The sequence below is a fragment of the Nycticebus coucang genome, chromosome 19 (assembly GCF_027406575.1).
Source record: "Nycticebus coucang isolate mNycCou1 chromosome 19, mNycCou1.pri, whole genome shotgun sequence".
Classification (NCBI taxonomy): domain Eukaryota; kingdom Metazoa; phylum Chordata; class Mammalia; order Primates; family Lorisidae; genus Nycticebus; species Nycticebus coucang.
In genome coordinates this window covers 46,923,647-46,948,663 of record NC_069798.1, presented here as the reverse complement: position 1 = coordinate 46,948,663, position 25,017 = coordinate 46,923,647, and the positions used below count along the sequence as shown (strand labels likewise).

General features: G+C 42.1%; 1 protein-coding gene across 1 annotated transcript; it reads right to left on the bottom strand.

The window, feature by feature from the left end:
* Positions 1-5,811: 5,811 nt before the first annotated feature.
* On the bottom strand, positions 5,812-24,483 carry ELAC1 (elaC ribonuclease Z 1). Its single transcript, XM_053572051.1, has 4 exons — positions 24,371-24,483; positions 17,412-17,576; positions 8,996-9,463; positions 5,812-6,463 (listed from the first exon to the last, which is right to left on the bottom strand). Exons 2-4 carry the CDS (start codon positions 17,566-17,568, stop codon positions 5,997-5,999), a joined length of 1,092 nt encoding a protein of 363 aa, XP_053428026.1. The 5' UTR covers positions 17,569-17,576; positions 24,371-24,483; the 3' UTR covers positions 5,812-5,996.
* Between the last annotated feature and the right edge of the window lie 534 nt (positions 24,484-25,017).

Here is a 25,017-nt window from a genome sequence, read left to right as displayed (position 1 = left end):
AAGCCCTGACAAAGGACTGAAAGAAGGCTCTTGTGGCTGGAGCTGCAAAAATGTGGAGGAAGATTAGGTGGGAAAGTTGGGGAAGGCAAGACCACTAAAAAGTTCTCAACAGGGGGATTGTGAGGCTCAGATTTGCATTCTGAAAAAAATTACTTTAGCTGCAGTGTGGAGAATGGATTGGAAAGTCACAAAGGCTAGAGAGGAACTATCTACCACCTGCAGCATCCACATGGAGACAAGCAATTGATATGATTGTGCAGACACATCTTATCTGTGTGTGTTATTTTAATACAATTTTTAAGCCACATGAATACATACATACAAATAGTTAAGAATATCAAACAGTACCTGTACTGTTGGGTTTATAAAAAATAGCAGTCCCCTGACCATCCCTTTTCACTGCTTACCACCTTCCACTAAGGTCCCTTCTTTCCACTCTTTTTTTTTTTTTGTAGAGACAGAGTCTCACTTTATGGCCCTCGGTAGAGTGCCGTGGCCTCACACAGCTCACAGCAACCTCCAACTCCTGGGCTTAAGCGATTCTCTTGCCTCAGCCTCCCGAGTAGCTGGGACTACAGGCGCCCGCCACAATGCCCGGCTATTTTTTGGTTGCAGTTTGGCCGGGGCCGGGTTTGAACCCACCACCTTCGGTATATGGGGTCGGAGCCTTATCGACTGAGCCACAAGCGCCGCCCCCTTCATTCCACTCTTAACTGTTCGTCCGGTGGTCCCTCTTCTCCTCCCCCTGCTTTTAAAAAACATAGTATCTGGGCAGCGCCTGTGGCTCAGTGGGTAGGGCGATAGCCTGTATACCAAGGGTGGCAGGTTTGAACCTGGCCCTGGCCAAACTGTAACAAAAAAAATAGCCAGGCATTGTGGCAGGCGCCTGTAGTCCCAGCTTCTCAGGAGGCTGAGACAAGAGAATCACCTAAGCCCAAGAGCTGGAGGTTGCTGTGAGCTGTGACGTTATGGCACTCTACCGACTAAGTGAGACTCTGTCTCTAAAAAAAAAAAAAGCGTAATACCTTAAAGAGCTGTTTATTTTTCAATTTTAGACATTGTTTACTTCCTACTACAGAAGAAAACAATTTCTTGTTCTTACCCACATTCCCCACCCCCCACTTAACTCTATTCTGATCCTGCCAAGAGGGAACATTACCAGCACTTCCTTTTTAGTCTTCCCATATATGAAAAATACTGACTCATTCATTACCTGAAAACCTATCAATCAATAAGGACAGAAACATACATCTCACTATAAATTTATACTTTAGTAAGTGCAAAAGTACCTTCACTATGCCTCTGTCCTGAACATTTAAAGTAGTAAGGATTTGTACCCCTTTAAGGAAAAGCTACCAAATTTTTAAGCTGGCTTAATAAGAAGATTCAAGGAAATCACAGTATGTGCTAGTTGAAAGACATAATAAAGTTATTTGCACTATGAGGCAAAAATAATCTTTATAGGACTAATGTCTTGGGGAAGAAGAGTTAGAAAGGTCACTCACTGAGGATACTCCGTATCTGTGGCTGGAGTAGCGGAATGGGCCACGCCTATGTTGCTTGGAGTGTAAATGAGCATAAAAACACATGGTGATTCCTACCCAGTCTACAAAAACAAGTCCAATGTCTTCACCCTCAGAGAAATCAATTACAAGGAAGGAAATAACTCTGAGATACAAAGATTTATGCACAAGACTATTCATGACAATATTATTTATAACAACGGAAAGCAATCTCAACGCCCCTGAATAGGAAAAGGGCTAAAGATACATCTAATTAGAATGGAATAATACAAAATCATTAAATTCATGCTTTCAGAGAACATTTAACGCTGTAGGGAAATTCTCATAGTATGTTCAATGAGAAAAACAGTTGAGGGGGTCAGCCTACGTGTAAAACAATACATAATATATACATATATGAACATGTAGAAGCATAAAGAAAATATCTAAATACATTCCAATTTTGTAAGTGCATAGAGAAAAGATTTTTTTCTCCTACTGTAGTCTGCTACCCATGTACTTCAGAATCACGGCGGGGGGGGCTTATTAAAATGCAGATTCTTAGGTACCACACCAGACCTACTGAATTAGTCTTTGGAAGCAGAACATAAAGACCTCTGTCTCCCTGCACACCCCGAGTAATCCTGACTCACACTTTAGTTTGAGAACCACTGGATCAGCTCTCTCGGGGTGTGAAATTATGAATAATTGTCTTCCTTCCTTAAATCTTAAATTTTCCAACAAGCCTGTGTTGCTTTATGACCCAAAGTTCATTTACACTCTAGCCTGGGGCAACACAGTGAGATTCAAAAAACAAAAACAATGACGACGACAACAACAACAACAAAAAACCCACAAAGTTCATTTAAAACACATTCAGGAGGCATAAGTATTAGAAAATGGAACTGACTTAGCATCTATTTGGGCTAGTGTAAATAACTTGTAAGAACCGGAAAGTGCATTTTTTTTTTTTTTTTTTTTTATCAGATTTTGGCCAGAGCTGGGTTTGAACCTGCCACCTCTGGCATATGGGGCCAGAGTGCTAGCCCTTTGAGCCACAGGCATGGCCCTAAGTTCATGTTTTTTTAATCTGAAGTAAGTAGGTTATCTATGGATTCTTGACAATTGAAAGTCAGTTTAGGACAAAAAAAAAGTATGATACTAAGTGTAGATAGGGAAATCATAACCTTAATAAATGGTGGCAAAAAATAGAAATAGAATTATTTTGAGACATATAAGGAACAACAGCATTTCTAATGTCCCAAGATGTTCCTTGGCAAAAAGAGGATTCAGTGATCAAATTTGGGGCACAATAGATACTACAATCCCCTCTCTTCTCTGTGAGTCAAAACCATGAATAGATTACAGGTTCTGAGAAGTCCAATAAAGTTTCATTTTAATTCTAGCTCCACAAATTCTTAGAATGTTCCTGTCATTGAAAACAAATTCTAGGGTGGAAGAGGGTCTAGAAAAAGTTCTCTCCATGGACTGGTATCCTACACTTGACCCTACCTATCAATTTATTTCCATGTTCCCCTCACTTTGTTTCCCTAGCAACAGTACAGTGGTGGCATAGCTCAGTGTAACCTCAAACTCCTGGGCTCCAATGATCTGACTGCCTCAGCCTCTCAAGTAGCTGGAACTACAGGTGCCTACTATGGTTTAATTTTTTTTTTTTTTTGACAAGTTCAGTAATGAAATGGGATAAACATAGGAAGCCTTTTTGAATGAATTGGTAGTCAAAACTAGCTTTCCCTGGAACACATTTTAGAATATTGTGGGGCAAGTGAGTCAGAGATATACCATGGACATAGAAATATGTCCTAAAGTTTGTGTACTCATGTTATCAAGGCTTCCTTTTTTTTTTTTTTTTGAGACAGAGTCTCAAGCTATCGCCCTGGGTAGAGTGCCGTGGTGTCATAGCTCACAGCAACCTCCAACTCTTGGGCTCAAGCGATCCTCTTGCCTCAGTTTTTCTATTTTTAGTAGAGACAGGGGTCTCTCTTTTTTTTTTCGCTCAGGCTGGTCTTCAACTCGTGAGCTCAAGCAATCCACCCGCCTTGGCCTTCCAGAGTGCTAGGATTATAGGCGAAAGCCACTGCACCCAGCCAAGGCTTCATTTCATTGAAAAAAATATTTGAGTGCTTACTATACGCAGGTATTTCTAAGACATAGTTCTACCCCCAAGGGCGCCATGCAGTAGAGATGCTAGTCCTAGCCATTCTAGTCCTGCGCTAGAGTCCTAGCCTCTTACATAGGTTTGGGCATAGTAGGTGTCGAGTTCATTGAGTTTGGAAACCAAGACACACTTGAAGCCTGATCATACTTTGGCACTTCTGGGCAAAGTCCAGAGTTAGACAGAATCAGACCACTCTAGAGACTGCATCAGGATCATAAGCAATTAGACCTGTCTTGATCACTGCTACTTTAGAGTCTCCACAAACAACCAGAAATCAAAATTTTGACCAGAGAAACCCCAGAACCCAAAGTCATTTATAATACACACTATGGAAATGTTTGTCCTTTACAACTCTCTAGGTTCTTGGATGTTAATTGATAGTATCAGGTGAAATAGGACTGAGAAAGGGGTTCAATAGAGCAGACAAGCTTCTATACTGCAGGGGTCTCAGACCTTTAAGCAATATGCCTCATTCTTAATACGCATTATCTCATTTAACCTTTGCAACAATCCTATGAAGTAGGTCTTATTATTTTCCTTTTTAAAAATGGACAAGCTCCCAGCTGCTCGGGAGGCTGAGGCAGGAGAATCGCTTAAGCCCAGGAGTTGGAGGTTGCTGTGAGCTGTGTGAGGCCACGGCACTCTACCGAGGGCCATAAAGTGAGACTCTGTCTCTACAAAAAAAAAAAAAAAAAAAAAAAAATGGACAAGCTGAAGAAACTCAGAGAAATTAAGGAACCTGCTCCAGAACACACAGAAAGAGGTACCACCATAAGGTATAAACTGGGACTATGATATCAGGTCTTTCTGACACCAAAGAAATGAGCATTCAAAGCAATGCTAATACTGTTTCTAGTATGTTGATGGGCACTAGACCACTCCCAGAGAGATGGACAGCATAAAGGGCTTCCCAAGCTGATTTGATTAGGGAGCCTTTTTGAATGAATCGGCAGTCAAGACTAGCTTCCCCTGGAACAGGTTTTGGGAAATATTGTTGGGCAAGTGGGTCAGAAATATATCATGGCAGACAGAAGGGAGGTGGAAGGCAGCTCAGAAGGAAGAGCTATTCTAGAATGAACATTTATTAAGTTGTGCTCAAAGATTTATTGATAGGGATGTGTAAATTAAACCTCCATTTAATAGATACCATCTCTATTTCAGATTCACTAGCGTCACTTCATGGCTCACTTCTTTCAAATGGATATTTGATATGACATTTCAATTACAAAATATTCATGTTTTAGGGTTTACTTACCTAGTAATTCAAATTATTATGTCACTAATTTCAGTAAAGCGTATTCACATTCGAGAGTAAGTTTTAATTTGCTGTGTATCTCAGCGGGCCTGCAATTTGTATTTTGGGGTAAGATGATTTTTTATTGTATAGGACTGACTCAAACTTTGTAGGACATCTAGCACCCTGACCCCTGCTGACTAAACCCAGTCGTAGTGCCAGCATCACCAGTCCCCAAGTCACTGTGACAAGAAAACATCCCCATAATTTCAAAACTCTTTCTAGGGGAGCAGTAGCACTCCAACTGAGAATCGTTGAGCAAACCAGAAAGTTCAATAAAATACAAAGCACCAGCCACATATACCAAGACTGGCGGGTTCGAGCCCAGCCCGGGCCTGCAAAACAATAATGACGACCACAATCAAAAAATACCCAGGCGCCGATAGTCCCAGCTACTTGGGAGGCTGCAGCAAGAGAACAGCTTAAGCCCAAGAGTTTGAAGTTGCTGTGAGCTGTGATGCCATTGAGACTCTGTCTCAAAAAAAAAAAAAAAAAAAAAAAAAAAACCTAAGACAAACATTTAGCCCAATCCTACAATCCTACATTCAGTATTCCAGCAAAGCTATGGTCGTGCTATTGTCAATCCTGCGTATCCAACATCTTGTTACATTTCCCCTTTTCCTGTCAGTAACACAAACAGATTCAACACAAACTGACAAAATACCATTTTCAGCCAACATGAGCAGGCTCTGTGTACTTGATGGACAACAGCAATAAAGCTGGCAGCTAAGCTGAGGATTGCTTATGTTTGTGGCAGTAGCACAAAATGACAAGTACACTTGAATAGTCTATGATTTTTGTCAAATTTGGACTTTAAGAAGAATGCTGGGGTTTTGTTCTTTTAAAAATGATTTATTATCAAAAATCTTGCTCCCTCTAACTACTGAGTCATTTCAGCAATGCAGTTCCATCCTTTTAAGGATGATTAGGGCCCAAATAATTTCAGGCTAAAACCAAAAAGTAAAAACTTGACTACGGGTCCAGTTCATAGACATGTCAATATGCATTCAGGAACATGGTTTTACTTCTTAATCGGAATGCCAAGCACCATAAAATCTTCTGCTAGAGTCACTTCTTGGAGATCTAACACCGACTCGGCTTGCTTTTTCAGTTCTGCAATGCCATCTGTTTCTCCTTCTCTGGCCAAGGCAACTGGTTTGTACCTCTGACTGAAGTGAGTCAGAACCAGCCTCTTTGCCTGGCACAACTTTGCAAATGTTGCTGCCATCTGTGGTGTGCTGTGGCCATGCTCCTTTGCTTTGTCCATCTGGGCATCATCCAAGGTCGCTTCATGGATCAATAGATCTGCTTCAAAGCACAGCTTCACTCCTCCATCACCCACAACCCCAGAACAGTCACCCAATATGCAGATTTTTCTTCCAACGATAGGCTTTTTTAAGACATCTTCAGGAAAAACTGTCACCCCATTTTCCAGAACAACAGAAATTCCATTTTTCAGTTTCCCATAGGCAGGACCTGGTGGAACACCTAATGATGAAGGAAGATAACATTATATCATGGGAATGCAATGTGTGACCAGTTAAGAGTCTATTTTAACAGAATGGCAAATAGCTAACTGAAAAAGCATCCAATTCTTTTCATAATTGTTATGTTTTACTACTCATGGAAAACTAGAATATTTATACATTTTTTAAAGTTCTGTGTTGAGTGATATTAGCAATGCTTTAATACTTAAAACATTTCCTATGCATATATGTCAGATTATTTTTGAACTCCTAAAGCATTATATAATCAACATTACCACCTTGCTTCTCTTCTGTGCATGGAAATAACATTTTGTGGAGTGTTTTATTTAAATAAACTCACCTTTGGGTAAAATTAGAGTACTTTTATTTATTTATTTTTTTGAGACAGAGTCTCATTCTGTCACCCTCGGTAGAGTGCTGTTACGTCACAGCTCACAGCAACCTCCAACTCTTGGGCTTAAGCAATTCCTTTGCCTCAGCCTCCTGAGTAGCCAGGACTATAGGCACCCGCCACAACGCCCAGCTATTTTTGTTGCAGTTGCCACTGCCATTTTAGCTGGCCACTGCCGGGTTCAAACCCACCACCCTCAGTATATGGGGCCGGCGCCCTACCCACTGAGCTACAGGCGCCACCCAAGAGTACTTTTATTTTTTTTTTTGAGACCTAGTCTCACTGTGTTGCCCTCAGTACAACAAGCTATGGCTACCAGCTGTGGTATCCATAGCTCAGCAACTTCAAAGTCTTGGGCTCAAGGGATCCTCTTGAGCAGCTAGGACAACAGGTGTCCAGCACAACATCTGGCTATTTTATTTTTTTAGAGACAAGGTCTCGCTCTTGCTCAGGCTGGTCTGGAATTCCTGAGCTAAGACAATCTATCCACCTTGGCCTCCTAAAGTGTTAGAATTGCAAGTGTGAGCCATCAGGCCCAACCTTAGAGATCACTTATAAATAATGATATGATTAATGCTTAATCAAAAAAAGGCACCTATCAACTAATTTAATAAAAAAATTGTTAGGACTCAACTACAAGTTGGATTTTAACCTGACAAACTGACACAATGTAACCTAATCATAATAACTTTATATTACTAATTGGAAATTTGTTTTATTATTAATCAGAAATTTTTAAAAGAAGAAAAAAATTGTCAGGATTATTTGGACTACAAGATCAAGGAGCATTTCAGGCAATCGTACATGATCAATCTTCTTGGTAGAGAGAGGCAGTTCCACATTTACCAAACTGGGCTTAAGTCTCATATTAACCCAGAATAACATCTCTCTGGACAATACTTGCAAACAAGTATAATGAGATCAACAAATCCAACACAGATCACATTTTAAAGTTTCCAAATATTATAGTATAAAAATACCCTTGGCTTAACTCACATTTCCTCTTTATCTAGCATTTTGTTTTATTTGAGCATTTAATTTAATTGAGATTGAGTAAATTTAAAAAAGAACATTAAAAAAACACCACTGTGCTTTTTTTCTCCCTTTTTTCTTTTTTATCTCGCGGCCCCTCAAAGCAGAGTAGGTTCAGAGCAACTCCCGGCTACCACACCTTTTACAGGCACTGCCACTCTGTGCCAAGGAAGGTGGTGACACGGGAAGTCGAAGGCACCTGTACCCTGCCTTGCAAGAGGGGCTGAAGACCTCCTCATGCACGCAGGAGGTGTGAACCTCAGGTGGAATGCTTGCTTTCAACTGTGCTGAACTCTGGCATGTAGAAGTAGTTGAGACATAATGTTCTGAATACCCAATTATCTTAGTCAAGGCTGAATGAGTAGGCAAAGAAGATAGAGAAGGAACCCCAAAAGTAGTTGGTAGCAGTTGTTAAGAAATGTGGCAGGGCGGCGCCTGTGGCTCAGTCGGTAAGGCCCCGGCCCCATATACCGAGGGTGGCGGGTTCAAACCCGGCCCCGGCCAAACTGCAACCAAAAAATAGCCGGGCGTTGTGGCGGGTGCCTGTAGTCCCAGCTACTCGGGAGGCTGAGGCAGGAGAATCGCTTAAGCCCAGGAGTTGGAGGTTGCTGTGAGCTGTGTGAGGCCACAGCACTCTACCGAGGGCCATAAAGTGAGACTCTGTCTCTACAAAAAAAAAAAAAAAAAAGAAATGTGGCAAAAATTTGAAGAACAAAGATGTCACAAATGTATCAAAAGGAAGACATGAAAAAATAAAACCTGGATCCAAAACAACCTCTACTACCACCCAAACCATCTTGCCAACCAAGACAGTGTAAGCTGAACATAAAACAGACTATGAATGTGGATCTGAGGTAGTTAAGAGAAAAGGATTCAAATAAATATTTGATTTTGCTCTGAGTAGTATTTTTTGGCCTCATCTATTTTCCTTAATAAGGAAACTTAGGGCAAAGGAAGTACAGAAAATGTACTCAGTTTTAGTTCTGAGATACTGTGCCATTTCCAATAGCTTCAGTTAACAATAGCCTAATTTTACATGTCATGAGCTGTTAAAAACAAACAAATAAAAAACAATAGCCTGACTGATGAGAAGAAAAAAAAAAAACTCACCAAGGTCTTTTAGTTTCTGTGCGTTGAGTTTACCTGGGCGTTTCTTTTCCATAACTGAAAACCCAAAGGAGGGAATTCTGTGAAAGAGGCGAAATGCTTTCACAACAAACTGTTCATCATCAACCAGAAGGTATGAGTTTTCCTCTGAGTCTAACAGGATAGTTCTTCCTTGTCCCTCTTTAGGAGGGCTTTCTGCTACATTCACACGTGCAAATTCCTTTAGTTCTTCAGTAGGGCACTGATCCGCTGTAGGCACCAGCTCATGGACCACATAAGGGAAGACCAGCTCCGTGTGGGAGAGTTCCATGGTTCGCCAGATAAAGTCCCGAAGCCCGATAGGGCCATAGATTTCAATAGGCTGTTTGGCGACCACAGAGCTGCTTTGCAGGCTAATTGTGCAGAGGAGCCCAGGAAGGCCAAAGAAATGGTCTCCATGAAGATGAGTGATGAAGATCTTGGTAATTCTCCCTTTTGATTGAGACAGAGAAATACACTTGGAAATTTTCAGAAATAAAACCCTTACAAAGCTATTTGAAACAAGCATAAAAATTTACATAAAAAATTTACATAAAAAATAGTAAACTGAATTTAAAAGTTCTTCTCACCACCACAAACTTATTTGTTGTTTCGTTACATGATTCCAGAAGCAAAAAAGACAGGCTTTATTTCACTGGATGATTTTTGTAATATATAATTTTTTCATAAAACTCTTCAAATTACATAGTTTTAGTTTTCAGAGTATTTTCCTATATATCCTGTCACTTAAAAAAGTGAAATATAGGGCGGCGCCTGTGGCTCTGTGAGTAGGGCGCCGGCCCCATATGCCGAGGGTGGCGGGTTCAAACCCAGCCCCGGCCAAACTGTAACAAAAAAAAAAAAAAAAAATAGCCGGGCGTTGTGGCGGGCGCCTGTAGTCCCAGCTGCTTGGGAGGCTGAGGCAAGAGAATCATGTAAGCCCAAGAGTTAGAGGTTGCTGTGAGCCATGTGACGCCACAGCACTCTATCCAAGGGCGGTACAGTGAGACTCTGTCTCTACAAAAAAAAAAAAAAGTGAAATATATAAGTATACTAAAATATTTCACATAGTTAAACAGGCCTTAAGTATCAAGAGCATTTAGCAGCTACATTGCCCCCTACTGCTGCTTCGGAGAACAGTAAACGTGAACCTTCAGCAAAATAAAATGTTCCACTGTTTGCAAATGACTAGACAATTGCGTGAACCCCAAACTGCCTTTTAAGGATTCCCTACAATGGACAGGGATTAACCAATCAAGGCAGACCCCGCTTGTCTGGGTGAGCTTGAAGGAGACAGAGAAAAAGAAAGGATGGAAGATGAGGAAGGGAGAGGAAAGAGAGGCAGAAGAGGAACCACATGAAAACTGACAGGGGAGAAGGTAGGCAGCAGACGCCAGGCTGCAGACTGCAGGGCAGATGGGCTAGGTATCATGCAAGGGTGCTAAGCCCTTCTCTTCCTTTCAGTCTGAACTAACACAACAGCCTTTTCAGTGCATCTTGGCTTAGGTTATAACTTGATTTAGACAATATTCACTGTTGGTATGTGGCAGGTGCCAAGTCAGCATTTTCTGAGATGTAGCACACAGCATTTCTTTTTTTTTTTTGCAGTTTTTGGCCAGGGCTGGGTTTGAACCTGCCACCTCTGGCATATGGGGCTGGTGCCCTACTCCTTTGAGCCACAGGTACCGCCCAGCACACAGCATTTCAAAAGTCACCATCATATTTAACACACTAACAGTGTAACAGAGGTTTCTGGTTCTTTGCTCAAGGCCTACTTATTCTAGACATTTGATACCGTAAGTGTCCAGGAACTGTTCGATACCATAAAAAAACAAGAAAAGTTTATTAATATGATTCATCCTATGACATTAAGCGCTCTCCAAGCGAGTCTTCCCAGAATGATGACACCAAGCCTAGGGCCCAGCATCAGAGAACAAGAGTCTACGCAGAGGCTGATTTTGGACCTTGAGGATCCCCAGGAGGCACTCCAGAAGTTCCCTCAATATGCTCCTTTTCTGTTCTGTTTAATCCTTGTTTTTTTGTTTTTAGACTTCCAGAATCCTTTCACTTCCACCTTCCCCTCCGTCCCACTCCCAACCCCATTCCTGTCTAGGCTGCCAAGCCACCTCCAAGTGTGACCTGAGGTTCTCTGCAAACAAAAGAACGACAGCAGTCATTGAGTCCAGATTCCCCCACTGGCCTCAAAACTGCCAACATCAGACTTTGTGGGTCTTTTCCCTATCTACTCCAAAGCAGAGCCAAACTGAACACCAAAACAACCTGGAACTCAAAGCAAGTGAGGCAAATTAAGAGAAGGACTGCTTCCCATAGTTACCACAGTTTCAAGAAAACAAAATTTCATTTTTCAAGAAATTTGATTTCAGAGAAGAAATGATAAACATAATTATCAAAGGTAATGAGGGCGGCGCCTGTGGCTCAAGGGGTAGGGCGCCAGTCCCATATGCCGGAGGTGGCAGGTTCAAACCCAGCCCCGGCCAAAAACCAAAAAAAAAAAAGGTAATGAGGAAGCTATCAAATGAAGAGAGGAAAACACATGAGTTCTCTTTCACTCGAGAACAAGGAAGTCACCGGGGAATATGTCATCCACAGAGGAGTAGAATAATAAGCATACTCTAAAAATGATAAGACATTTTAGAGTATGGTAGCTCACACCAGCAATCCTAGCACTTTGAGAGAGTGATGTGGGAGGATTACTGGAGCCCATGGGTTTGATGTTACACTGAGCTCGGATGGCACCACTATACTCTAGCCTGGGAGACAGAGTAAAACCCTCTCTTAAAAAATAATTCGTGGAGGGGGGAGGATGGGTGGAGGGAGGGTAATTGGTGGGAACACACCTATGGTGCATTTTACAAGGGTACATGTTAAATTTACTAAGTGTAGAGTATAAATGTCTTAAGAAACTGTGGTGAAGGCTATGTTAACCAGTTTGATGAAAATATTTCAAATGGTATATAAAGCCAGCACACTGTACCCCTTGATTGCATTAATGTACACAGCTATGAGTTAATAAAAAAAATAATTAGTGGAATTAAAAAAATGATACAGATACATTTACTGCCATAGGACAAAATCTTCAATATATTATCTGTATATAGTCTTCAGTTGAAAAAAAGGCAGGTTGGCTCAGCGCCTGTAGCTCAAGCCACATACACCAGAGCTAGAGGGTTTGAATCCAGCTCGGGGCCCACCAAACAACAATGACAACTACAACCAAAAAATAGCCAGACGTTGTGGCAAGCACCTGTAGTCCCAGCTACTTGAGAGGCCAAAGCAAAAGAATCACTTAAGCCCAAGAGTTGGAGGTTGCTGTGAGCTGTGACACCATGGCACTCTACCCAGGGCAACAGCTTGTCTCAAAAAAAAAAACAAAAAGAAAAAAAAGCAGGTTATGCCAAGAGAAGTGTGATTCTGTTTATGCATAACTACACCTCCCATACTTTTACCATATGTATATGTATAGAAAATGTATTGATCTGGGGGGGAGGGAAGCTTGAACTTTCCTTATTTATAACTTTTTTGTTTCGTTTCAACTTTTACAGTGAGTGTATATACATACATATACTTTTAATAATCATTTTAAAATTATGCTTTTGTAATACTTTTAACAATCATTTCATTAGCATTTTCGAGGAGAAAAAGAAGGCTGAAAGCTCGATCTTTAAAATTATGCAAGAAATGGAGATGTCAAACCTGCATTTGTTAATCAGATATTTGCATATTAATTAGGACCATAGGAGCTTGAAAGAAGTATGTTTAATAAATAGAAACTTCTTATGAAACCAATAAAACATATTACTCTAGGAAGAAGTAATGAATCAAATAAGAATAGGGACATAACAGGTTGTGAAGAGAACCCAGGAGTACCGAGGAGTACCATGCTGCACTTGAGTTTGAGTCTGGAGGCATTTGAATCATAGATAATGCTTTGAGATTCTCATCCTACATTCCTCACTGAGGGCAGGAATTTTTTTTTCATAAAGCAACAGAAATGTAGTAACGAAAGGTTTCCTTGGGCATTTTGTTTTTGTTGCCAAATTAGCTTTTCTAATTTTTTATTTAAAACATATATAAAGGAGGTATAAAATACACAATATTTTGTTATGGAGAGACTTGAGGTGGTTTCCATGACTCCCACCTCCTGGTTTTCATGTCTTATAATCCCCTCCAGATGAGTGTGGCTAGGACTTCTGACTTGCTTCTAACTAGTAAAACAAGGCACAGGGATGCAATGTGATTATATTACAGTGTATAAGACTCCATCTTGCTAATAGACCTGCTCTAGAGCAGTGGTTCTCAACCTTCCTAATGCTGCGGCCCTTTAATACAGTTCCTGTGGGTTGCGACCCATAGGTTGAGAACCGCTACTCTAACGTCTTTCTGCCTTGTTGGCTATAAGGAAGCAAGGCACCATGAAACAGAAACCCACATGGCAAAGACCTCCAGGAGTCCAGAGCAGGCTGTCGTACCAAAGCATTCTGCCAACTACCAGGATGAGCTTAGAAGCAGAATCTTCCCCAGTTGAGGTTCTGATGAGAGTGTAACCCTAGCCAACACCTGGGTGCAGCCCAGTGAGGCCCTGAAGCACAGAGCCCAGCTAAGACAAGCCCTAACTCCCTATAACCAACAAAAGCTATGAGATAATAAATGTAAATAAGGCCAGGTACAGCGGCTCAAGCCTATAATCCTAATACTCTGGGATGCTGAAGAGGGTGGATTGTCTGAGCTCACCAGTTCAAGACCATCCTGAGTCAGGATAGATCCTGACTAAGATCCATCTCTAAAAATAGCCAAGCATTATGGTGGGCACCTATAGTCCCAGCTACTTGGGAGGCTGAGGCAAGAGGATCACTTGAGCCTAAGACTTTGAGGTTGCTGTGAGTTATGACACCAGCACTCTACCAAGTGTGACAAAGTGATACTCTGTCTCAAAAAATAAATAAATAAATAAATAAAATAAAATAAACTGCTCAATTGATAATCTGTTATATGGTATTAGATAACTGGGACAGGTTAAGTAAATAAAAAGTAGACCTATCTCCATACCCAAACCTCTGGTACTCACGCTTAACAATTTCTTGTTTCTGGGCAGCGCCTGTGGCTCAAGGAGTAGGGCGCCGGTCCCATATGCCAGAGGTGGCGGGTTCAAACCTAGCCCCGGCCAAAAACCAAAAAAAAAAAAAAACCAATTTCTTGTTTCTATTTTGGTCACCCTGCTACCTCAACAGCTGGTGTTTAAAATGTTAAATATCACAGCCTCTACTCTGGCCCGTGCTTCCCTGCAGGCTCACATGATAAGAATCCCTGTGTAATTCAAGAAAGTAAAGCATAGTGCCTGACTTACTTTAGGGTTTCAACACAGGCTGTATATATTTAAGGGTAAACTGTGTGTATACTTAAAAGCCACATGTCCCAAACAATATGCATTAGCTCCTTCCTCCAACCACTCTTTTCCTAACACCCAGCCACAACATTCTTTCTACATAGAATTCTTATTCCCATTTTCAAGATGAGGAAAGTAAAGTTTGTGCTAAGGTCACTCCCTACCTAGGTCCAGGATATCACCATTGGAAATTTGTAATAATTCTTCACTTCCTCACACACTAGATATTCAATTAGTCACCACAGGGAAGGGGGGGGTGCTCCAAGTACTTCTTAAACTGAGTATCTCATCTCCATCCCTATCACTATTTCCTGCTTCGACATCCTCATTCATATTCTCTCTCTCTCACTCTCTCTCTAATGAATTGCACTGCCTTGGAACTCATCTCCTTGGTGCTACTCCCTCTCCCAATACATGTGCCATCAGAAAACTCTGTCCTAAAACACAAATCAGATCATATCATTCTCCTTCTTAAAAACATTCAATGGTTCCGGGGCGGCGCCTGTGGCTCAATGAGCAGGGCGCCGGCCCCATATACCGAGGGTGGCGGGTTCAAACCCAGCCCCGGCCAAACTGCAACAAAAAAATAGCTGGGCGTTATGGCGGGCGCCTGTAGTCCCAGCTGCTCGGGAGGCTGAGGCAGGAGAATCGCCTAAGCCCAGGAGTTAGAGGTTGCTGTGAGCTGTGTGACACCACGGCACTCTACCGAGGGCAATAAAGTGAAACTCTGTCTCTACAAAAAAAAAAAAAAAAAAAAAAAAAACATTCAATGGTTCCTTAATGCCAGTAGAATAATAAGGTTCCAACACCTTACTATGCCACACAGGACATTCCTTTTCAGCATTCGTAGTCCCATCCAGCCTAGCCAAGTACTTGGTGTTCCCCAAACGTGCCATTCTTTCCTGGGAACTGCCTCACTTGTTTCTTGTCTCTCCTTGAATGTCCATCCCTACTTTTCTCCCCACAAAACTTCTATTTATCTCTTAGATCCTGGCTCAACGGTTACCATCTCTGAAATGCTTTCTTTTAATGCCTAGCACAGTTAGCGTCCCTCTCCCTGGTGCTCCAAAAGTATTTAGAAAACACCTCCAATGTTCTCCTTACCAAATCACGTGTTGAAGACTGTCTGTTTTGTGTCAGTTTCCATCACTAGATCAAGAAATCCTTGGACACTAGAAGTATCCTTCCTTCCTTCTACCTTCTCTCCCTTACTTTATATTTTTGAGACAGAGTCTCAAGCTGTCACCCTGGGTAGAGTGCCGTGGTGTCATAGCTCACAGCAACCTCCAACTCTTGGGCTCAAGCGATCCTCTTGCCTCAGTTTTTCTATTTTTAGTAGAGATGAGGTCTTGTTTTTGCTCAGGCTGGTCTTGAACTCATGAGCTCAAGCAATCTGCCCTCCTTGGCCTCCTAGAATGCTAGGATTATAGGTGTGAGCCACCACGCCCAGCCTTATCCTTCCTTTAGTTGTCAAGTGCCATGTACCATGATGAAGGGTAAGAATAATGATTTCAGTAACTACTATTTATGGAGATCTAGTAAGTGAGAGGCACTATACTAAGCCGCTAAATGTCTTCTCTATTCACTAACTGAACAGACCTTTGCTAACATCTACTGGGTACATAAATGGTCACTGAACTTACTTTATAGAACAGGGAGATAGAGAATACAGAAGTAAATGACTTAAATAGCATAATTCCAGACACTGATGATACTAAGAAGTCAATAAAAATAGGAGGAAGTAAAAGAATGAGTGGATTGAGGGAGGAACCCAGGAGATTCAGGAAAAGCCTCTAAGGAAATGCCATTTGAACTAAGACTTAACCAAAGAAAATGGGGCAACAGTGCAGGAAAAAAATTATTAGATATAATTTTCACATCATCCTTTTCCTCCCTTCCTTCCTTCCCTCCCTCCCTTCCTTGCTTCCTTTCTTCCAGACAGGGTCTCACTTTGTCACCCTGGTCTAGAGGCTAGAGGGTAGTAGCTTCCTCATACCTCACTAAGACCTCAAACTCCTAGCCTCCAGCTGTCCTCCTCCATCAGCCTCCCGAGCAGCTGGGACTGCAGGTGTGTGTCACCACACCTGGCTAATTTTTCTATTTTTTTTTTTTTTTTTGGTGGTTTTTGCCCGGGGCTGGGTTTGAACCTGCCACCTCCGGCATAAGGGACCGGCACCCTACTCCTTGAGCCACAGGCGCCGCCCAATTTTTCTATTTCTTGTAGTGATAGGATCTTACTCTAGCTTAGGCTAGTCTTGAACTACTGGCCTCAAGTTATCCTTCTTCCTCGCCCTCCCAGACTGCTAGGATTATAGGTGTGAGCCACTGCACCCAGCCATGACATTCTTTCTACATAGAGTTTTTATTCCCATTTCGAGATGAGGAAAGTAAAGTTTGTGCTAAGGGCACAAGCCAAAGACATGACTGAAACTGAAACCCAGGTCTGTGTGACTCAGGACTGAGGCTTTTCATCATTAGAGTCTTCTGGATCCCAGATGCCAGCTTCTGCTTACTCATTTCTCTCTGACCATAATACCCTTCTTTTCCCCAGCCCAGGGAATGCCTTTAAACAACTCACAAGAACCTCTCTGTGATGCTTACCCTGAAAACCCAAGTGGAAATGTGCATCTCACTCCTCTGAACATTCGCCACCCTTTGCATGCCCTCACGACAACCATCTTCTGATGAAAATAACCATGTACGCTGCTCCTTTGCTGGGCAGTGTCTATCTTACATGCCTGATGTGTCCCACTCCATCCTCCACCCGCCAAGTCTACGTAAATCCTTGCTTTCAACATTTCCAGGATGAATGAAAAGCAAATAAATAAGGTAATGAAGTTTGGTGGGAATGGCCAGATGCCCGAAGGCTTTTCAAGTCTCCCAGAGCTGTAGCACTGAAGTGGGATATAACTGTTTCTGAACAAAAGACCCAAAGAAAGCCAAGAAAATAAAGCAGCCCAAAGACAATCTTCGTGAGAGAGCTGAAGGCACACTAACCTGCTTTAAGTTGGCTTTTCATAAGCTGTGTCTGTGTTCCTTCCCCACAGTCAAAGAGCCAGCACTCGCCCTCACACCGAAGGACCACAGCAGAGGCACCCCGGGTTGGAGATGGGTACGCGGCACCCGTTCCCAGGAATGTCACATCCATAGACATCTTCCACCCTGCAACAGAAAGATCACCTGGGAATTATTTCCTATCACTAAACACAAAACACGTCCCTATGAGCTTTACTATTATTTTTTGTTTATTCACAACAGTCTGGATTCCTATTTTCTCTCTCTTTTTTTTTTTGGAGACAGAGCCTCAAGCTGTAACACGGGGTAGAGTGCTGTGGCATCCACAGCTCACAGCAACTTCCAGTTCCTGGGCTCAAGGGATTCTCCTGCCTCTGCCTCCCAAGTAGCTGGGACTTCAGATGCCCACCACAACGCCTATTTTTTGGTTGCAGCCATCATTGTTGTTTGGCGGGCCCAGGCTGGATTCGAACCCGCCAGCTCAGGTGTATGTGGCTGGCACCTTAGCTGCTTGAGCCACAGGCGCCAAGCCTGGATACCTATTTTCTAATAGTTTTCCACACAGATCCAAAGTAACATTTTAATAAATCTTAATCAGCTAAAATTATAAACTACCACACTTTGTGCAAGTGCCTATATACACAAATAAAAAGGGCTAAACCCAGTCAATTATTATAAAAACTATAGCTAAATTCCAACTATATGATGTTCTCAAAAAGACAGGCTGTGGAGTAAAAAGATCAGTGTTTGCCAGTGATATGGGGGCGAGGGAAAAAAGAATGGGTGGAGCACAGGGGACTTTTAGGGCAGTGAAACTATTCCATGTGATATAGTGAGGACAGACACATGTCAGTATACTCTGGCCAAATGTACACAGAATGTGCAATGGTGGTGGGTTCAAACCCAGCCCCGGCCAAAAACTGCAGAAAAAATAAAAATAAAAATAAATAAATAAATAAAAGCTAATGAACTCTAATGTAAACCTTAGTTATTAATAGTGTATCAACTGCAACAAGTGTATGTAATTAACCAAGATGTCAACATGGGGAAACTGGTGGCAGGGGGGTTGTTGAGGGATGAAAGGGTATAGGGAACTCTTTACTTTCCACTTATTCTTTTTAAGTCCTTCTGGTTAGAATCTGGCCTGGGCCAGCTAAACAATGACAACTGCAACAACAAAACAAAAACGGCCAGGTGTTGTGGCGGGTGCCTGTAGTCCCAGCTACTATGGAGGCTGAGGTAAGAGAATCGCTGAAGCCCAAGAGTTGGAGGTTGCTGTGAGCTGTAACACAGCAATCTACTGAGGGCGACATAATGAAACTCTGTCTCAAAAATAAATAAACTTTTAAAAAAACTAATAAACACTAAACAATAACAACAATAATTCTAGTTGAGATTCTGGTCAAGAGATGGTATTTAATTATGCTTATCAAATGGTGTCCCTGGTGCCCATGGTGATCAGCCCTTTCTCTGAATGATCCATAAGTAACAAGAATGCTGTATATACTCTACAGCTGTGTTTTTCAACCCTTTTTATCTCACAGCACACTTGATCCTATAGTTAAACTTCCACAGCACACTTAAATTATGTTGTTGTTTTTTTGTAGAGACAGAGTCTCACTTTATGGCCCTCGGTAGAGTGCCATGGCATCACACAGCTCACAGCAACCTCCAACTCCTGGGCGTAAGCGATTCTCTTGCCTCAGCCTCCCGAGTAGCTGGGACTACAGGCGCCCGCCACAACGCCCGGCTATTTTTTGGTTGCAGTTTGGCAGGGGCCGGGTTTGAACCCGCCACCCTCGGTATATGGGGCCGGCACCTTACTGACTGAGCCACAGGCGCCGCCCTTAAATTATGTTTTGATTAAAAAAAAAAAAGAGTAAAAAATGAAAATCACTGCTCTACAGTAATGCTGATATTTCCTACCAAATGCTGAGCAAACTTCTCACTTCCTACATGTCAGGGTCCATGACTGATTAGGACTTGGAACTACTATTGAATGTATAGATTTCTGCCAACTCCTGGCACTGTTTCTTTCATTCTTTCTGCCACATCTGATACCTCTGGAAGTATGATGGAAGATGTGTATTAAATAAAATAAATGAGAGTGAAATGAAACCTAACTGCAGATTATCCACATTGATACCATGGAGGAAAACACAATAATTTTAAGAAAAACTACTGTAATGAGAAAATCTGACACAGAGCTGAATATAAGATAAACATACAGAAGTTTCAATAATTATTCTCAGCCTTAGTAATCATCAGACAACAAAAATGGGAGGGAAATCCCATTCACAAGAGCAATAAATAAATAAACCAACTTATAATGGTGAGACACATTCTGTTCCTTGATAGGAAGATTTGATGTCATGGAAATGTTCATCTTCCAAAATTAATGTCAGTGTATTCGGTGCAGATCCTATTAGATTTCCAGTGGGATTTCTCTCAGAACAAAAACAATCCAAAAATCACATGGAAGAAAAAAACATGTCTGAGAATGGGCAAGAAAATTACAAAAAGTAGTTAAGTAGTGACCTGCCTTTCTAGATATTCACCTTTCCTACATTAATCAAATGTAATTAGAACAGAATCATATTGGCACAAAATAGAGAAAAGGAATGGAAAATCCAGAAATAAGCTAAATATATATGGGAATCAATACAGTAAACAACAAAAGTATAAAGCAGGTGGTTTATTTAATGAACAGCACTAACATAATTGGACTATTCTTGCAGAAGAAAGCAAAGCAAGATGGTCACTTTGCATTGTAAATAAAAATATATTCCACAGGGGTTTGACATTTAAATGCCAAAAATTCAATAAAATATGTTCAAAACATTAGGAAAATTTGTACATGTTTAACTTTGAGGATGAGAAATCCCTAATGGCAAGACAGGAAACCTGGAAATTTAAAAAAACAGACATTTTCTGGGCAGCGCCTGTGGCTCAGTTGGTAAGGCGCCGGCCCCATATACCGAGGGTGGTGGGTTCAAACCCGGCCCCATATACCGAGGGTGGTGGGTTCAAACCCGGCCCCGGCTGAACTGCAGCCAAAAAATAGCCGGGCGTTGTGGAACTGCAGCCAAAAAATAGCCGGGCGTTGTGGCGGGCGCCTGTAGTCCCAGCTACTCAGGAGACTGAGGCAAGAGAATCGCTTAAGCCCAGGAGTTGGAGGTTGCTGTGAGCTGGGTGGGGCCGTGGCACTCTACTGAGGGCCATAAAGTGCGACTCTGTCTCTACAAAAAAAAAAAAAAAACAGACATTTTCACTATATAAAAACTTGTATGTATCAAAAGACTTATAAAGTCAAAGGACCAAAAGCACCATAAGGGATGGCTTGCATCCCTTATGACAAAAGGTTAAATGTCCCTAAGAGAAAAGTCTATTCCAATGCATTCAAAAAATAAAATTGCTGACATAATAGAAAAATAGGCAAAGGATAACAGGAATCACGGAAGAAATCTAACTGGCCAATAGACATGAAAAGTATGCAGACAACTATTAGACATCCATAAAAATAAAAAGTAAATAAATAAAAAATAAAAGTGCTCAGTCTCCAGGTAGTGGAATGCAAGTTAAAGAAAAAAGAGAGACCATTTTACACATATCAGTTGGCAAATATCAACGAAACAATGCTAGCCGGTGCTGACCAGGACGAAGTCAAATAGGTACCCTCATAAAATTACTGGTGGTGGAGGTACAAACTGCTACGCTTCGGGGAAATAGCGAGATAGATTACCAATAACAATGCTGTTAACGCACTTTAACCCAGCAGTCCCAGTTTTGGGAATCTACCCTATAGAGTTAAAGACTCTAAGTACAATAATGTTTATTGTGGTGCTTTTAAGGTGAACAACCTGAATATGTCAACAAGGAAATGGTTGGCTATTCTATGTTCATACTATTATTCTATTAACTATTTATTTGCAGCTAATAAAGAGTCAGTCTGTAACTAGTGTCCTGGAGGGATGACAGTGAGAAAAGTTATAGATAGCTATGGTATGATCTCACTTTTATAACAATAATGCCCCAAACTTCTTTATTTATATAAGACAAAGTCTGGGGTGGCACCTGTGGCTCAAGGAGTAGGGCACAGGTCCCATATACCAGGGGCGGCAGGTTCAAGCCTGGCCCTGGCCAAAACTAAAAAAATAAATAAATAATTTCAAAAAAAAAATAATAATAAGACAAAGTCTGTTATGGAAGGATACACACCATACTGGTTTTTGGTGATTTTTTGTTTTTTGAGAGAGAGTCTCACTCTATTACCCAGGCTACAGGGCTGTGGTGTTTTACTTTACACAAACTCTCTTGCCTGAGCCTCCCAAGTAGCTGGGACTACAAGTGCCCTCCAACATGACCCCCAGCTAATTTTTCTATTTTTAGTAGAGACAGGGTCTCACTCTTGCTATGGCTGGTCTCGAGCTCCTAAACTCAAGCAATCCATCTGCCTCAGCCTCTGAGTGCTAGGATCATAGGTATTGGCCACGGGGCCCAGTCCATACTGTTAATATTGGTTATCTCAAGGGTGATTAAAGGAATAGGCAGGAGATCAGGGGGGGAATATTAATTTTCTTTTAAATCTTTGGGTCTTAGATTCCAACAAGCAACATTTCATCCATTTAATTAAATGTATATTAATTTTTTATACTGATTTTTTTAAAGTGTCATAAAGCCAAACATGTTTTTCTAACTACACATCACCATCAAAGTGGCCCCCACACACGACTTTCAAGTATAAGGTGGTACGTCTCTTTACTACACACAAGACGTGGTTGGGGTTATTGCTACCTTTCTATGTGTTACTCTACATTTTCACCTCCAAGATCAACTCTTCCTTCGATAATTTAGAAACTTAATTTGCAGAGGCTTCCCTATTGGATTACAGTTTGCAAGAAAGGTGAGAATAAACAGAATGTAGAAAGTTAAAATTTGCAAAAGCTAAATGCAGAAGGAATACTATTCACATTGCCATCCCAAACAAATAATGGATCTAGACCAGTGTGGTATGTAACCCTGAGAGCTTTTAAAACATATCAGTGATTGGGCTCCATCCCAGAACAATTAGATAGGAAAGTCTGCAAGTGAGACATGTGTTTTAATATTAAAAATTTAAAAAGGAGGAGAAAAAAAGCCTTCCCCGTGATTCTAACATGAAGTCAGATTTGAGACCCACTTAGTGAAAGGCTAACAGAGAACTATAATTGATTGGATCAGACTGACCTCAACTCTCTGGTCAACTGGCCAGTCTTTTAAAAAATGTCTTATTATTAAAAACTTCAAACACATACTGAAGTACAGAGATTAGTATAATGCATCACCACATACCCATCACTGAGCTTCAGCAATTATCAACTCATGGGGAATCTTGTTTCAATTATACCTGCCTCCCAACCCCATTACACCAAGAATACTTGGATAAGTAGTATAGGGGCTTCCATCAAGAGGCATGCATTGTCTGGCTGTCTCACTTTTTCTGATGTTAACAGCCACTAGAGATCATTGCCAGGATCCATTATTTCATTAGAGGTTGCCAAAAAAGGTGATACTTTATCATTCCTTCTGCAGTTATTAGCTGGCATCCTTCTGTAATTCCCTGGTCAATTACTTGGTTACACTGCGGTGCTATTTGTACAAAAAAGGTCCACAAAGAAAGACAAGATTTTATCTCACTCCAGATGTAATGCAGTATGAAATACACAGTACCCATGAAGTATTCTTGCTAAAAAGTAGAACCTGAAACCTGAAAAGCGTTGTAGATTTAAATACGTGCTTATTAAAGGACATCAGAGGTATGGATAATGCAAAATCCTGGATGTGGAAACTTTACAGGACAAACGACTTATTCTTCAAGTAAAATACAAAGGGAAAAAACAGAGAGGAGATAAAGAGTTTAAAAGAAATTCAAAAGACGTCAACAAATTTAACGTGGAAATCTGGGCTGTGACTTGGACAAACTGATGGGGAATGAGGGAGACAACTGGGGAAATGTAACTGCTTACTGGATAGCAGAGGATAATATGAAACGCTAATTAAACAAATAATGGCTAGATGTTTAACAAAGGAGTTATTGTGCTTTATAAACATAAACAAGTATTTAGGGATGAAATGGTACATTTCAGATTTGCTTTAAAATACTAGTCAGGATGAGGGTAATAGATGAAACAAGACTGATCATGAATTCGGAGTTCAGTATACCATTTTTGTATATTATTGAAAGTTTCCACAATAAAAGGCTTAAAATCGAACCAAATACAACCAAAACCCTCCCAGTAAGACGGGGAGTAATTAGAAATTAATTTATTTCATCAGTGGTGCATATTTTGTGACATGCATCATTTTAGACACTAGGAATAAAAGGGAGCAAACCAGATTAGGTCCCTGTCTTCTTGGACCAAAAAACCAAAACGTAGCTGCTTGCTTTCTCAAGAATGATCCACCTTCGACGAAGAGTATATTCCAGTCGTGATCACAGTACTGTCATTTCACACTCTGGGCCCGTGGTTTCGGTCCCGGCTGTACATCGCAATTACTGGTGATGACCTAATGGCTGCCGGGTTTGGAAACAGTGCTCCAGGTTTCCAAGCAGGCAGCTTCAGCCCTGCAATCACCCTGCGGCGTTCGCACGAGATACTACCGTCCTCCATTTTAGAGCTGAAAGAACTGTGGCCCAGAGAGAAAGTGAGTGGCCGAGGCACAACCAGGACCAGAGGCCAGGCTCCCCGACGAGACGGTGTTAGCCTCCCCAAAAGCGGGGTGGGCAACGGCGGAGGCGGCAGCAGCCCCGGGCGACCCAGGCTTCGGCCTGGGGCGGCCGACGAGGCGCGTTTTCGCTCCGGGTACTCCCGGGGCCTGGATCCTCCGCGCCGGGCCGTGTCGAGCCGGCGAATCCCGAGATAGCGCGCCCGCCCCCCTTCTGCGCACCCTGCCCCACTCACCCTCTCCCCGGAGCCCGCGGCAGGAGCCGAGGGAGGCGCAGGCCCAGGCCCAGCCGTCCGCGGGGCGGCGACGCGCGCGGGCGGAAGTGCGCCGCCGGCAGGGTCCCGCGCGGCTGCTCTAGGACGTGCGGGAGGTCCGCGCTCGGTGGCGCCCACCCGGCCCAGCACCGAGCGCGCTCCCGGGCCTCTGCAGTACTCGAGGAAGGACGGGGACGGTGACCCAGGGTGGGTTTGGGGGAACAAGAGCGGGCTGCCCGGAAAACGAAAACGGTACTCTTCTGCTTTTGCTTTTCTATGCAGTGTTTTTCAAACAAAAGCGTTCTTCCTGAGCTTTCACTCAGGCATATGTTTTTTTTTTCTTCAGTCTTTGGTTGGAATGAATCTTACTACCTTTTAACCACTGCAAGCCTTTGAGTCAGAGTTCCTATGGGTATGATCTGACCAAGTACCTAGATGAGCCTCCGCGCTTATTTCATCTTCCTGCTCCAAGGATACGCTGAAATATTTGCTTAAAACCTGCAGCTCACCGTGCTGCACTCACCCCAAGCCTCGCAGACGTATTCTCTTAGGTAGTGAAAAGTCCAGGCCTGCCCTGTGCAGAATGAGCACGTAAGCGGTAAACTAAAATAAAATCTTAAGTCTCCCCC